We start from the raw sequence: 16,734 nt of genomic DNA, 5'->3' as shown, positions 1-16,734 counted from the left end.
AAATCAGTGAAACAAAAAACAATCTCCCTCGCTCTCTCACTATTTCTTTCACTCTTCCTCCACAAGTTTTTATTTTATATTAATATACTAAACAAAACAAAACCCCCTTTTTCCTCTTCTTCCATTTTACGCTTCAGTTTCGTATTTAAACTCTCGTTGCACACTCCTTCTCTTCATTTCCTCAAAGAGAAATTCGTTTCACTCATGGAAAGCAATTCTCCGTCCAGTGCGTTTTTCGGTGTCCGTTTCGTTCTCTTCGGCTTCGATCCCGTCAATGAAAACAAGGTCTCTCTCTCTCTCTGAAAATTGAAAGTTTTTATTTATTTATAGATTATTTTTGACGTTGCTGTTATTTAATTGATAAAAATGTTGCAATTATGTTAGGTTCGGTGTAAACTTGTATATGGCGGCGGAGTTGATGTTTGTCAGTACAACCAAAGTTGTACTCATGTAATTGTCGATAAGATTGTTTATGTAAGTCCTATTCTGTTGTTTCTTGTCACTTAATTTGGGCTTTGATTATTATTGTTGTTTAGGTTGAAATATACTTTTTGTTCCTTAAATTTGGTTCCAAGTTTTGTCACTCAATTTGGTACTTCAAAATTTGTATAGTATAGGTATTATTTTCTTTGCTTATTTCATTATAGAGACATAAAAGTTCACAACTTTTTTAGTAACTTATTTTATTGACAAGTAGTGATTGGTGCAAAGGTACTTTCACTTGGATTCGTAATTAACATTATTTTTATTGTACAGCAATCATAACATGTCACATTTCAACAGTTGTTAAACAAAGAGTACCCAAGGGCATTGGTTAAGGTTGAATTTTGTGTTGTAATCGATTGACTTTTGATGCAGGGGGGGGGGTCGAGCCACTTTAGTTTAAAGGATATTTGTTTATTAGTTTTTTGTTTCTTAGGACCCCTTTTTAGCGTTATGAACAAATACACAAGGGCATCTGTTAACATACTCTTTGTAAAATAATTGCATACCTGGTAGATGCAGTGGTAATGTGGCATGATAAAAAGTTGATGTGATCTGGAATAAGTTTAACGTCTCATGAATGGAAAAAATTGATACCTTTTAACATCATAAAGAATAAAATTGTAACTTTTTAATTTTAAGAAATAAGAACTGAACTTGGATCAAACTTTAGGGACGAAAAGTACATTTCAGTCTATAGTTAATTTCAAAATTTTGTTTTATTATTTAATTTATATTTTGTTGTTGAATTGCTTAGGATAATCCTGTATGTATTGCGGCTCGAAATGATGGTAAGACTCTTGTGACAGCATTATGGGTTGAGCATACCTTTGATATCGGAATGCCCGTTGATGCCAATTCAGTATGTTTCTTATCGATTTCTCTTTGTATATTTGAAAAAAGACTGAATTTATATGTTACTTACAGGAAAAAAAAAAGACTGAAGTTATATATTGCTATAACTTAAAAGCATTATGGGCTACTTAATTTTTTTTTTTTATCCTCCTTATATTATGATTGATTTTGCACCTTTCTCTTTAAATGTAAGACAATTGCACATAGTTGAATATATCTCATTCACATTCACAGTAAAAAATTTCAGTATGAGCTAGGGGAGATTTTGCATTTTGTGGTTTTTAAAGTTTGGAAATATTTTCATGGTTTTCTTTTATTGCCTTAGTTCTGTATATGAATATTTGAATCAAAGCACATAAGGGAGATTAGACATCAACATCATGCACAATTGCCTACAATTATGTTTCTGATTTGGGTGGACTCGTGTGAAACTTTAAAGTCTTTTTTTTTTTTTTTTTTTTTAAGAATTTGTGTCCACCCATGGTTTTAGAAACCATCAGTGAACAAAAAAAGCTCTTAATCTATGTTTTCTTTTGGATACTTTTTCTTCTTGTATTACTGTGTACTAGTATTAGATATTTATGTTTACTTTTTAACAGATCATGTACAGGCCACTCAAAGATCTGAATGGTATACCGGGTGCAAAAAATTTAATCATATGCTTAACTGGCTATCAGCGGCAAGATCGAGATGACGTTATGGTATGCATTTGCCTCTTTCATCCTGCTGCTGCTTTATACTGCTTTATGTTACTGAGTACAGTTCCTAAAAGTAGTTATTTATAGATAGTGGTTTCGTGAAAGGACATAACGAATTGAATTTGTTTTTCGTATCAGACAATGGTCAACTTGATGGGTGCTCAATTCTCTAAGCCATTGGTGGCAAACAAGGTTACTCATCTCATATGCTATAAATTTGAGGGTGCGTTTCCCATGTTCCCAGTGACAGAGGGTGTATACAATGAAATATGATTTGCGATTTCATATCATGCTGCATTTACTAATCTTCCTTTCTTAGTGAGTGTGTGTGTTTTCCTGGGTGTTCCTCAATGGAATTTCCTTCTTGCATAGTTTTTTTGGTAGCCTTGTTATGCATTTTGAGTGAGCAGGAGCTATATCTTTCTGAGCCATATTCATTTATTTTTTGGTTTTTCAGAAAAGAAACTCTATTGTAGTCATGATCCTATAATTAGTGGAACGTGTCAGTTGATCTAAGTCTGAAAATGGCATCCAAACATGGCTTAGGATTGAAATTTGTGGTCAATATATTATATGGTTATGGTGGACTTTTTGTGAGTGGCTGCTCTGTCAATACTGCAAAATTCTGGTAAATCTTTGCTTGTGGCAGGCTTAGGGTTGGGAGGATTTGTGAATTTGTGGTTTAGTTACTTTAGAAAGAAGGGTTACTGTTCAAGAATGACTATGATATTACAGGGAAGAGTAAAATTGATTTAGGGTTACAAAGAGGTATGAAGAAATGAAACTTGAATCTGTACGCAAAGTGTGAATAGTGTTTGTGAATTGTGACAAAATATTAAAGAGAAGGGAAGAGAGAAGAGAAAAGGATAAAAGAATAGTAAGGCCAATATGCCTTAATACTGAGCACTTAATATTTCATTGAGAAACTCTTTCTATTCTTCGAGTACATTGAGCACACATATGTATGAGGACTCTTGTGTTAGCGGTTTTAGTACTTGTAGTTAGAATAATAAGCTAAAGAACTATTATACTTAAGATCTCAACCCAAATTAAAAATTGTTTTTACCCAAACAATATATTGGACTTCACATGTGGGCTGTATAGAATAAATTTTGATTAGATGAATTTGCAAGGCATTAACAAATTATTTTTCATGCAAAATGTCTTAAAGTTGTTTTATATTGATGGGCAGTTTTTGTTAGTTGAATGCCATGAGAGACACTTGGAGAAAATTAATTTTGGGAAGTTTTGCCACAATCAATTTATAATATTAAATTGAAGGTTGTTTGTGAATTATTTAGTTTGAGTTATTGGTATATCTGGTTTAAGGTTTCTTCAACACTTTACATCTGAATTTTGTGGACTATGAATAGTTAAGTAGCGCTAAATTTTTATGGAGTCTATTGTTTTATGTAGGTGAGAAGTATGAACTTGCCAAAAAAATCCATACAATAAAGCTTGTCAGTCATCGATGGTTGGAAGATTGGTATGTTGAGGTTCTATTATTCTTTTATGTTTTGAAATTTTGAAGCCTATAGGATGAACAAAATTATCTGTTTCAGAATCTTTGAAAAATGAGATTCTGTCTTTTTTGTATGAATTGAGGTTTTCTTTTATCTGATTGGCCTGTTATTTTTCTGCAGCTTAAAGGATTGGAAGCTTCTGCCGGAACTTAACTATAACAAGAGGTGAGGCATATGAATCTGACATTGTGTGGGTTTGACTGTGCTACTTCTATGGCATGCATCAAAAGGGTTTTTTTTTTTTGGGCGGGGTGGGGGGTGGGGTTATTTATTTATATGATTGATGATGAGAAGCTAATTACATACTATGCATGCATGCACAGGTATATTTGTTCCTTCTTTATGATATATTATATGATAATGTAAAAGCTGAAACTTAGAGAAAGTTCAGTTCTGAAAACCCTAGAAATTTATTAAGTATGTCATATAGTGGTGTTAAGGCCTAGACTTTCACCACGTGTCATTTTATTTTTTATTTTTTTCCTGGGTTCACCTGTTCAAGTGATAGCCTAGTAGTAATGGCATCCTTCATAGTGCCTCATGTCTAAGGTTCAAACTCCCCACCTTCGAACTCCCTCTCTCCCACTATCTACCTATTATGTTTATTAAAAACTCAATTGATATTCATGTTATACTTAAATACATTAACTATTATTAATATTGCATTAATTAATGGGCAAATTGTGCTTCCCCTAACTATGATGCAGTTGCAATGCCATTTAAACTTCAAAAATCAAGCTGTGTTCTTCCTGATTTATTGGAAAGAAGTAGTTTATTCCCCTTTGTTAGGATTTTTTTTAACTACAATGAAAAGAAATCAAACTTCTAAAGCTGCAATTTAGAGAAAGTTCAGATCTAAAAACCCCCCAAAACGTCAAAAGTATGCCACATTGCTGTGTTAAGGCTTATACTTTCGCTACATGTCATTTTTTCTTTATTTTTTTATTAGAAAACTATTAATTCAATAACAACAACCAAGCCTTAGTCCCAATGTTTTTAATGCAATGTGATGTTAGTAGGGACGCTGGACACCCCTACTAATGTTATAATTATATACGTTAACTATTGTTATTATTAATGTTTCATTAATTAATAAGCATATTGAACTTCCCTTAACTTTGGTGTAGTTATAATCTCCTCTTAAAAAATAAATCAATGTTCTCCCTTATTTTTTGGTAACAAGTATTTACACCCCCCCCCCCCCCCCCCCCAACATGATTTCCCCACAAATCGGTTTGGATAAAAGTTTCTCCAATCCGCTACCTGGCAACTCAAAAGACTATACACGTGCACTTTTCCTCCAATTAATTACTTAACAATTTAGAGGACCATCTACCTGTATTAAATCACATGATTCATTAAATCATGTAAAAAAGTCACATGACTATTAAGCAGGTCATGTAATGTACATGTGGATAGCCTTTTGAGTTGTCACGTAGGTGCGGTTTGGATACAGATTATCTGCGTTGCGTCTGCTGCTGCTGCGTTTTTTTTTTTTTTTTTTTTTTTTTTTTTTTTTTTCTGCTGATGCACGGGTCAAGGGGGACAGCAGCTACTGTTCATGCTACTGTGCATGAACAGTAGCCGCATTTGCTGACTTTTCAGCACATCTGTGGGTCCCGTGTACTGTTCACGGGACCCACAAACTTCACTTTTCAGATTTTTTAAAATTAAAAATGGGACCCACGGCACTATTCACACATTTAAAAATTATTTTGGTACAGTGTTTTCAGTTTTCAGTTTTCAGTTTTCAGCAATAAGCTGTATCCAAACGGACCCGTAATGTGTTGGAGGAACTTTCCTTCAAATTAGTTTAGAGGAAAATTGTTCTTAATATTTTATTGAACTAAGGTTTTTGTTACAAATTATTTAGTACAAGTTGGTATCTAAAAATTATACATAAACCATATTATTAATTTATGTATTAGATTGAGAATACATATACTTAAAACCAAAATTGATATAGATAAAAATCTAGTGCATCGCACGATCTTACAAGCTAGCCTTTTCAATTATTGTGTTCATATATTGAAAAAATTACTTTTTTGGGATCAATAACAGCCCTTGAATCCTATCCTTAGGTACCACCATTTTGTGTATTTACCGTTAAAACTATAAGATGGATTGACAAACAAAAAATGAAGAAAGAAATTAATGATCAATTTGAACTTATTGGAGCCTTGAACCCCATCATTGCATGACCTGAGTGATACACAATTGAACTATTAAGAAACATTTTTGGATCCTAAATTTGGTCTTCTACCATAATTCAAGAAAGAAGAGGGGAAAGGAAGGAAATTATACACTCTGCTGGTTGACACAAACTACGTTTGCATTCTGGCCAAAATGGCACAATAGCACTGTTTACCGAAATATATATCAATCTATCACTGTTTTGAAAATATGTAGGGATCTACCACTTTTTGGATATTCGAGTTTGGGGAACTTGAATTTTCATGGAACTTGAGTACCATGGAGAAATTTTGAAAAATTTTGGAACTCGAGTACCATCAAAATTTTTTTGGCAATTTTGAAGGCTATTTTTTTCAAAGAACTCAAATTTATGGAACTTGAGTTACACGACAAACTCGAATTTCACAAACTTGAGTTTCAAAAAGGTGGAAGATTGCTAAATATTTCACAAATAGTTGTATATTGCAAAATATTTTGCAAAAGGGTGGTACTTGGCCATTTTGGCCTCTGCATTCCAATGCCATAATGTGTTGGGTTTAGAAGGAGATTTCACCTCGACGCACTTGCTGGTGAGAACCCGTGGACCCTTGATTTCTGCAGAAGTTGTTTGTGTGGATGGGTCAGTATATTCTTAATTAAGCAAAATAAGCATAGTTTTAACTTTTAAGCATCATGGTTGTGTTTAATGTTATTTTTACAATTTTAATACACTGAAATTTGTGTCGTCCCTGATGGTTTGTTTTGTTTTGTTTGTTTTGCTTTTTTTGTTTTCCATTTCTTGAGCTCCTTGCCTATATGAGTAAATTGAAGTATGAATACCACGGCAATTTATCTACTGAACGCATTCTTTCTGAACAGTGGCTATGAGTTGGAGATATTGGAAGCAGAGGCTAAGGATTCTGAAGAAGAGGCTGAAGACACTGTTGTGAGGCACTCTGGGGGGAAAGACATGAATAAGAGTCCTCATAATTCAAAAATTGGGGTCTCAACAACCTGTGAATTGCCGCCCGAATCAGTCGGTGAACTTTCGATTGCACCCAAGGGTCCATTGAATGCTGATAATACAATAGAGAAATCACCTGGTCAGGCTTCAAGCTTCGATAATTTTGATGTTCTTAAAGCACTTCGCCATCAGAGCACTAGTTCTGATGAGCTACCTGACCCACTTGATGGAACTCCAGATCATTCAAAGGTGGGAAATGACTTGAAATCGACTCCTGGAAGTGCCAAAAGGTCAACTCAGCGTGATGGCAAGTTTAGTCCTTTAATTCACTTAAGGAGATCCTCAATTCCAATGTACTCTGGAGAAGTATTAGGAAATTTAAGTGATCATTCTAAAGTGCCCCTGGGTAAAGTCAATGATGATTTTGACAACTTTTCCTTAAAGATGGAACAAGTGACAGACAGATTTGGCTCTGGTCATCTTGAAACATCTATGGAAGAAACTAATATAGTCAATAGAGGAGAGTCAAGTGGTTTGTTACCTCAAAAGAGGACGGCAGATGTTTCTTGTGCTGGCTTTAAATCACCAAAAGTGAGCCTTAATGTGAAACCATGCATCACAAGGAGTCCAGTGGTGGGTGATAAAATTCAGGTATTGGAACTAACCACTCTGATTGATGGTCCCAGTGGAACTAACAGCCATTTTCCACTTGGAAATAATGACCTTTCTAAGGATGAGGCTGCTAATCTGAATGCTGCACCGAACTCATTCGCTAAGATATCAACAACCAAAACCTCAATTCCTAGTGAGAAGTCATTAACATGTGATATGCCTTTCTCCGAAATTGTGACTACAAAGACTGGGCAAGATAACTTTGTTGATGAGAAGACACCTCAATCATCTTTGCAGAGCTTAAGAAAGTCTGCCTCATACACCAGGCCTGACATTGTAGATTTTGATATGGGGGAATCTATAGTTGGAGAGAAAGGGAAGCGAGAGAATGAGAAGCAAAATGTGGAGTCTTCTCCCAGTAACAAAAAATTGGAGACTGTGAAATCTGACAAGCCTGGCAATTTGAGCATGCTTGAAGGAGGAAATGACTTGTTTGCAAAACCAATTAGGAAGAAGATGGCTGCCAGAAAGACTTTGGGTTCAAGATATAAGTCAACTACTAATAATATACAAAAAAATAAAGCGACCTCCCAAAATGATGCTGTGGTTCATTCTGTTGGAGTGAAAGAGACAGCAGATCATGAGAAGTCTTCTGTTTCTATGCTGCTTGAGATATCTCCTCCAACTGATAACATTGAACCAGTGAAGGAGTTGGAGATGAGAGATGCCCTGAAGTCTGGGGATGATAGAGAGAATAAAAATGAATTGATGGATGATGAAACTGAGGCTCCAGAGGACAGGCTTGAACATGAGTTGGAGAAGCCACTTAGTGAAGAGAAGTCTGGGCTGGTTACATTGACAGATGAAGAAGGTACAATCTTGGAAGAGAATTCAGACAAGACACAGCATATAACAAATAACTGCAAGAATAGTGTGCATGACGTGATGGCTTTAGAGGAAGGCACTATGGGAAGTAAACCAGAAAAAGCAGTTTGTGACAAGAAGTTTGAACATATTGAATCAACCTTAGATGGAGATGGTGTGAAAGGGAAGATGAATAAAGGGAAAAAGCGCCCTATAGGTAGAAACAAGGTGAAGATGGATATTATGAAATCTCAGAAAGGTGAGGATGGTGAAGAGACTGTGACCGAGAACAGTGAGGGGACTGGGACAGAAAAGGAGGAGAGAGTGTTGCTTCCTTCTGCCAAAACTAAGAGCTGCTCCATTCCTGCAAATAAGTCAGAGAACTCTGTTGAAGCGGAGAAGGAGAACAAGCCAGTTCAAAATATAAGTCAGGGCAAAGAGTGTGTTGGGAAATCATCTGTTAATTCTAATATGACACCAAGGAAGGTCAATCAAAAGGCAGGGAAGGTGAGTCCAAATTCTTCAACATCAGCAAGAGATATACCAAACAGAGTGAAAACTGAACCTGCATGGTTTATATTGAGTGGGCATCGACTACAGAGAAAGGAGTTTCAACAAGTTATTAGACGTTTGAAAGGAAAACTTTGCCGAGATTCTCATCAATGGTCATACCAGGCTACACACTTCATAACCCCAGATCCAATTCGCAGGACAGAGAAGTTCTTTGCTGCTGTTGCATCTGGAAGGTATGTAAATAAGTTCAAAACTTTGCATAACAATGGAACCTTATTTTATTGAATTCCAACTGGTGTGTTATTTGCCAAGAAAAATAGTATTTTTACATCAAGGTTTATTCTCCAGTTGATCTGGGAGACACTGTAAAACTTTGCCCATTCTTGTGAGAAGTTTGGGATAACTTGCTATATGCTACATAGGATTTGTTATCTTGAATAGATGTTCAAATGTTCTAATTGATTCAATCTTGAATGCAGGTGGATTCTTAAGACCGATTATTTAACTGCTTGTAGTCAGGCAGGAAGATTTTTGGATGAGGAATCTTACGAATGGTACAAAAATGGCCTAAATGAAGATGGTGCCATCAATTTGGAGGCTCCAAGGAAGTGGCGGCACTTGAGGGAGAAAACAGGTCATGGTGCATTTTATGGAATGCGCATTATCATATATGGAGAATGCATAGCGCCAACTTTGGTATGTTGTTAAAATCTCATTTTACAATTTTTGCCTGCAAATTTTCCCATATATTCTACAAAGGATATATATCTTGTACAAACTTAATTAGTGTGCACTACAGTTTGTAGACTCTATTTAATACATCTCATTTTGTGTGATCGAACAGGATACTCTTAAGCGTGCTGTGAAGGCTGGAGATGGGACTATATTGGCAACTTCTCCTCCTTATACCCGATTTCTTAATGATCGAGTTGACTTTGCCATTATCAGCCCCGGCATGCCACATGTTGATTTGTGGGTCCAGGAGTTTATGAAACATGAGATACCCTGTGTTCTAGCTGATTACATGGTCGAGTATGTTTGCAAGCCTGGGTACTCCCTTGACAAACATGTTCTATACAACACTATTGCTTGGGCAGAGAAGTCATTTGCTTACCTGCAGAGCAAGGCAGAAGAGATTCTCAAGGAGTCCACAGACTCCACACCATCAGATGATAATGGTAGTAATGATATAGCCTGCACAGTTTGTGGCTCTCGTGATAGAGGGGAGGTCATGTTGATTTGTGGTAATGAAAGTGGTTCTGTTGGTTGTGGGGTTGGTACCCACATAGATTGTTGTAATCCTCCACTTCAAGAGGTCCCAGAGGATGACTGGTTTTGTCCCAAGTGCAGTGGAAGCAGACTCAGCACAAACTCTGCTAAGAGAAAGAAGAAAGGGTCCTCTTTATTAAAAAGGAAATGATTTTTGATATCTTGCTTTTAACCCTTACAGGTTTAGAAAAGGTATTTTTGATCAATTTTGTACGTCTAGTTGTGGTAATAGCAGTAGAATTTATTATAAATGATCCCAGATGATTGTAATGAAGTATTAGAAATTCCTTACTATATTAATATGGTGGGGCTATTTAAATTTTAAACCCATGGAAGTCAATCTGACTTGGGGACCTGTAATGTAAATATCAACTGTTCTCGTGGCAGTACTTACCAAGGGAAGAAAATGTTGGCATTTTTTTTTAGTTGTAATCTTTCTCTTGTCTAAGAAATGCGTATAAATGATTCAAACTGGTTTAGCAGAAAATTGTCAAATTTGATTAGTTGTAAACTTGCTCTTGTCCAAGAAACGCGAACGTCTTTCATCATGATTCTGTCTAAGATTTGGTTTGAATGCTTTTTTTTTTGGGTACTAAATTGTAATAGAAAATTTGAAGTGGAGAAAAAGACTGAAATGTGGTCTAAAGACTCTAAACAAGTGCATTTTTTTGTACTATCTATACTACTATTTAAAGGGTTTTATTTGTTTGGATTCTTTATTTTTTAGTTTAAAAATGCTTCTATAGTCTTATGTTTAAGTAGAGACAAAATTAAAGGAAAATTCGGTAAAAATGCAATTCTAACTCTCACTAAAATATTGTCTAAAATATAGGACCATGTTTCTATTAATTTTTAAATTAATTTATTCACTTATAAATTAGATTTTTAAAATAAAAATTATATATCAAATAAAAAAGCTTAATTTTTTTTTTTTTTTGCTATGACAACTAAAAAAGAAAAAAGGTCTCATCGCACACGCGCGAAGTGCATGTGATGAGGCTAGTGCATTAATAAAATCGTTTCTTACTATGAAATTGTTGGATCTGGATTGAGAAAATTTTCACCTCTGTGGGAGGAGTCTTCTCTTCTCTCACATGTGCTTGTCAAGAAATTTTTATTTTTATTTTATTTTTAAAATCTATTTTATTGTTCAATTTTAATATATTATTGAAATTTTTTTTTCAATTTATATACTTTTTTATTATTAATCCATCCATTATAAGAACATATATATATATATATATATTTTTTTTTATGTCATCATAGCTAGTATTGTTACTAATTTTTTTTTTTACAAGTTTTTTGATCCAAACTAGTTTGAAAAAATCTCCTTCAACTTACTACGTGATGATTTATAAAACTATTTGTGTTTTATTTTAACAAGTTATATAACTCATTAAAAAAACTGTATACGACTAAAATGTACATATAAATAGTCTTTTAACTACCAAGTTGTGGGTTGGAGGAAGTTTTTTCCAAATCGATTTAGAGGTAACCTTTCCCATATCCCGGCCCGTCCCTCCAAAGTTTAATTCAACAAACTTGAGTTAAGTGGGCCTCTCTAGTCATGACATTAAGATTTAAGAGCTAGGCCATTTTAAGGAGGTCATTTGCAGGCTAACATAATCTTGGAAGAGAATATTGTTAGTTAACAAGGTTTTGAAATCATTTAGGAAACTAGCATCTCAAGTCTGTGAAGCTTGAGTTCGGTAACAAAATCGAGCCTTAAGGACTCGAGTTCTAGTGCTGAGATGGAGTGATTTATCCACGTGGAACTTGAGTTTTTCAGACTCGAATTCTATAGAAGTATCTGAAGAACAAAGATGAAGATGAGACTATCTGAAGAACCGAAGATGCGATTTGAAGAACCGATTTGGAAAATGCATGAAGATGAAGATGATCTGAAACACCGAAGAACCAGATCCGAAGGAAGAAGAAGAAGTGCGATTTGGAAGATGAAGACGATCTGAAGAACCGATCTGGAAAACGCGGAGGATGAATCTGTAGAAGCAGGTGAGGAAGAAGAAGTGCAGAGGTGGAACTGGAGTATTATATACTTGAGTTCTATGTGGATTCCACGTGGTTAATTTTTGTTTGCCACCTCAGGAAGTCAAGCATTTAAGACTCGAGTTCTATCATGAAACTTGAGTCTTAGAAACTCGAGATGCTATTTTTTCATATTGTTTTGCAAACATCACCACTAACGAAATTGTTAAAAATTTAAGGCCAAATGGAAAAAAAAAAAAAAAAAATTCCCATTTTAAGAAACTATGGGCTAACCCAAAGTGCCTTCACTCCTTCCTGCTAAAAGAGTAAAAACCTTAAAAGGGCTTTGTGCTGAGTATTTTTTTTTGGTTTATTAACAATAAGTGACCAATTTATTCATTTATCTGTTTGTTTGTTTATCTATACTATTTATTAAAATAGAATCTTTGGTGTCCCTTTTTCATTTGGTAGCAAAAAATAACTCTTTTGTTTAGGGTAAATTTGCTTTTTTCTAGAGGACAAATGAAGGAAACATAAGTATTTTCGCTGACTGCATATTGATAAGAAAATGTTCATTCCACTATTCTTCCTACAAAAACAAAAGAGTTTAGGTCATGTTATATATCCACCAAATCCACGTGATAATCACTCCAACAGAATCCAAGAAATTAAACTGTTCACTTGGTTTCACAATGTCCATAGAAATTAGTTTATATAAAGAACTTAATGATGGGATTCAACTATGTATCTTCCACATAGGGGAAACATGTTTGCCTATGTCCATTAGTAAGTTTAGCACATTCTTGAACCAATATTTGGAGGTAAGAGTCACCATTAGTAAAGTTTAGCACATTATTTTTTGTGAACATTTCTCTTCCCTAGTCTAATTACTAAAGTGTTGGAACCTAAGTGATAGCTCAAAAGTAATAGTATTTTTTGCCGTATATTTGAAGTTCAACCCCTACTTCTCTTCTCTATCACTATTTGTATTACGTTAGAGGATATCATTCTTTCGATTCATATTTGATATATGACTAACAGATTAATATAGTAGTTGAGAGTTTTTCAATGACAACTTACATTGTTCAATTGGTATGGATGTAGTCAAGAATTCAAGATATTTATTTATTTAAAGAAAACCTCGAGTAATTTGTTCAATATTTTTTTGAGTAGTGATTACCATACTTACTAGTAAGGACAGACCTAGGTGGGGGCCCAGGCCCCTCTGGGTCCAATTTTTTATTATTTTATTATTTTATAGTTATTATATATCTTATTTTTGTAATTGGACTCCCTTCTAAAACCTTAGGCCATTCTTTTTCTCAATAAGCCTAGTTAACTTCACCAAAATAACAACTATCCAACCCAAAAACTTAATAAAAACAATAAAATATTCACAATGGCAATCATATTTTAGCAAAGAAAAAAAAAACTATTTTACCACCAAAGAACCAAAAAATCATGTGTTATAGGAGAAGTTAAAGCTAAATTTTTTGCAACTACAGTAAATTGGTATAAATAGCAATTAACTTTAGCAAGTTGTTAAAAATAAAAACAATATTTTATTAAGATTATATCCCTTCTTTTAATTAAAAAAACTCAAACTCTCTCTCTTCATTTATTATTTTAATGAGTTGTTTATATTATTTTAAATGAAATGATAAAAAAATAGAACATTTGATATTTTGTGTATTGTAAGGTGAGATGGTAAAAAAGATAAAATAGTTTTTTGAGATGCTAAAAGCTAAAATTTTTAGCACTACCACTGTGAATGCTCTAATTTCCAAAAAAAAAAAAAAAAAAAATCCTAACCAGTCTAGTATTAAAAATAAACATTACTTTGTTTTTGTTTTTGTTGGTAAATGATTGCATCTTAATGTATTTAGAAATAATAATTTTGTGTATTTATAATTTTTTAATACTATATAGATACCTATTTAGAGTTTTTATTATTATTTTATTTTTATACTCTAACTCCCAGCTAATTTAAAATTTGGAGTCCGTCCTTGCTTGCTAGTATATATATCTTTTGTACACACTATTACTATTCACATTTTATTGTGGATATCTTAATTTTTTTAAAAAAAATATGTATGTAGAGGACACTATTGTGAGTGTAACAACAATTTTTCTTGCTTAAGCGTGTGTACTTTTTACAGGTAAAGTACAAGTGTACAACACAATGGTAGTGGCTAGCTACATGTTCTTCTTCCACCTTAGTCCTATGCTACCCATCTTTACCACTTCTATCTATATATAAAAAGATCCAATAGGCTCATGAACAGTGTTTGGAACAGTATTATTGGTTTAGTAAGCATTCTTCTTCTTCTTTTTTTTTTTTTTTTCAAGTTCATCAATTTGGTTTGAGCTTGTTTTTGTTTTTTGTTTTTTTAAGATCTTTATATGTTTCCTTTGTACTTGTAATGTAAGCTTACATTGTATACACATAAAAAGTGGCAAATATTATATACATTTGCAAAAAAAAAAAAAAAAAAAATATTGTACATATTTTGCAAATGTGTACACATTTGCCAGTTTTTATATGTTTACAATATAAATTTACACTGTTAGTACAATGTATATTCTGTATATAAAAAGAGTGAATGTAACTTTGCTATAGTAGTTTTGGTTTGTTCAATTTTCACTGTTTCGCTGGTTTGTTTGTTTGTTTGTTTCTTTTTTTTTTTTGTGAATGTGTAAAGCTTCAGTAGATTTGCTATATTATTTTTGGTTTGTCCAATTCGCACTATTTCACATTATAATAAAATATTAACACAACAAATTGGCACAATATTTTATCAATTGTTGAGTTGTTATTCATTATAGGTCAAAATAAAATAATAAAATATCATACTAAAACCAACCCCAAATAAAAATAAAAGTATTGTGAAAAAAGAAGTGCTACATCTACAATATTTTCACAACACTTTCATAACAAATCATAGGTGGTAAATTGTTATTGGATCTAATTTAATCTTTCCAATGTAGCTACGTTTTTTTTTCTACCAATAACAACCTGTAGCAGCCTACTACTTATGATTTGTTGTCAAATGTCATGGACGTAGCATTTTTTTGTGTGAAAATGTTAAAATATCTTGTTGTCGTCACAATATTTTCGAAACTACTGAGATGTTAATTCTTTACAAGTCAAAATAAAATATAATAAAATTATAAAAGTATTATGAAAATGTTGTGTCATTCTATTATGTTTTTAGAAATTTTTTGTTGGTTTAATCAGCTTTGTTCAGCCAAAATTTACTATTTCACATACAATTATCTTGAGTTGACTTTTTGTAATTTTTTTCATTGCACACCATTTAAAGTAAAAATAAATAGTTTACACATAAAAACAAAAACAAAAACAAAAACTTAGGAAAAAAAAAAAAACACTTTTCATCCTTTATGTTTGGGGTAGTTTACAATTCCTCCTTAAACTTTAAAATCAAGCAATTTTTCCCTTAATATTTTGAAAAAAGATATCTATAAATATTAAAACTAGTTAAGCAGCTATTAGTTTCATTCAAAAAAGTGAGCAAGAAAGAGGGAAAGGAAAATAATAATAATAATAATAATAAATTGAAGATGTATCCTATGGTATCCGAGAATATCTATATCAGCTTAAATTTAGATATGGTGCTAGTTTAAAGTATCCATGTTTTGAAGCAGTAGAATATGTAAAATTAAAAAATTACACAATCTCATTAAGTATTTGAAAAGTGAATTAAAACCAATAACAAGCATCAAGAAGTAGTACTAGACCATAAAATTTTGGATTTTAAATTGATTTAGGAGCTGTGGAATATAATTACCACCTTATGTGATAACTGTACAAGGCAGTCATCCACCCATTCCCTAAAGCTTCTATCCCAAGTTATGCTGTCAGCTCCAAGATTCTCATCGTCAAGTGAACAATGTATGCTCTTCCGCAAATGCCTCATGACATCACTTTATGCACCAATCATTGCTACAGAAGGGTGGACCTTTGCATCTTGGGCAAGGGAGGAGGTAACCTGAACAATGTCAAGCTGTATTTTGGGTTGTTTAAGGATATTTTTATGATCAAAATGCTTAATTAAAATGGATAGCAAGAAATGTGTATATTGCCCTGCAAGAGGTAAAGAAGAAAAATGCAGGAGCTGTTAATCATCAAAGTAAAACTGAAATTGAAGGGCAGGGCCACAGCATTAATGTTTAAAAACAACAGTAAAGAACCTCAAAATCCTAAATGAGTTGAGTTATAAATACCAGAATTATCATTAAAAACTGCATATCCTCTAGGGACTGGCAAGGCAAGACCATGTTCAGGAGACCATAAATTCTCACTGTCAAAGTAACGGAACAAAGATTCCAGAACACACCGCGTTGTTGAAGCCTCCTTGGCTAGCTTGGCCATGTTATGCAGGCAGACCCTGGACCAAAAGCAAGGATTCTTGGCATATTCTCTGTGGAAGAAACCCAGGACAAGTCATTGACAGTTGAAGAATTAAAAACAAAAATCCTATGAAGCATTTGCAGTATTTGGTACCAACAGATATTATACTGACATATGTATTTCGCTTTTTTCATTCACAATTGTTCCCCAAGAAGGAACCCTAATTGTGATATCTGGTGAATGAGAGACATGACCCTCATTTTTTAGGACTTCTTGCACCCAACGATTCTAGGGACCTTGCTTGTCATGGTCTACGTTCTCTGACTCTTTATAAGGACTTCCATAGTTTTCCATGACCACTGAAACAACCTGTTTTGTTGAATATCAAAAGAACAAAAATGTCTGAGGACCACAAATTTGCTT

At 33.5% G+C, this 16,734-nt stretch overlaps 1 protein-coding gene across 2 annotated transcripts; it reads left to right on the top strand.

Annotated features, from left to right (window-relative positions):
* Positions 1-96: 96 nt before the first annotated feature.
* LOC142611596 (BRCT domain-containing protein At4g02110-like) lies at positions 97-10,405 on the top strand. 2 transcript variants are annotated; one of them, XM_075783672.1, is made up of 10 exons: positions 97-285; positions 385-474; positions 1,241-1,345; positions 1,938-2,039; positions 2,175-2,259; positions 3,453-3,522; positions 3,680-3,724; positions 6,611-8,917; positions 9,164-9,380; positions 9,529-10,405. In XM_075783672.1, exons 1-10 carry the CDS (start codon positions 205-207, stop codon positions 10,102-10,104), a joined length of 3,678 nt encoding a protein of 1,225 aa, XP_075639787.1. In that variant the 5' UTR covers positions 97-204; the 3' UTR covers positions 10,105-10,405. The 2 variants fall into 2 exon arrangements, with proteins under 2 accessions (XP_075639787.1, XP_075639788.1); XM_075783673.1 differs by lacking the exon at positions 97-285 and having other exon boundaries at positions 455-474; positions 1,949-2,039.
* Positions 10,406-16,734: the final 6,329 nt, after the last annotated feature.

This window comes from Castanea sativa, chromosome 10 (genome assembly GCF_040712315.1).
Source record: "Castanea sativa cultivar Marrone di Chiusa Pesio chromosome 10, ASM4071231v1".
Lineage (NCBI taxonomy): Eukaryota > Viridiplantae > Streptophyta > Magnoliopsida > Fagales > Fagaceae > Castanea > Castanea sativa.
Note: the sequence above shows the minus strand (reverse complement) of the source record. Positions and strands in the feature narration are given on the sequence as shown.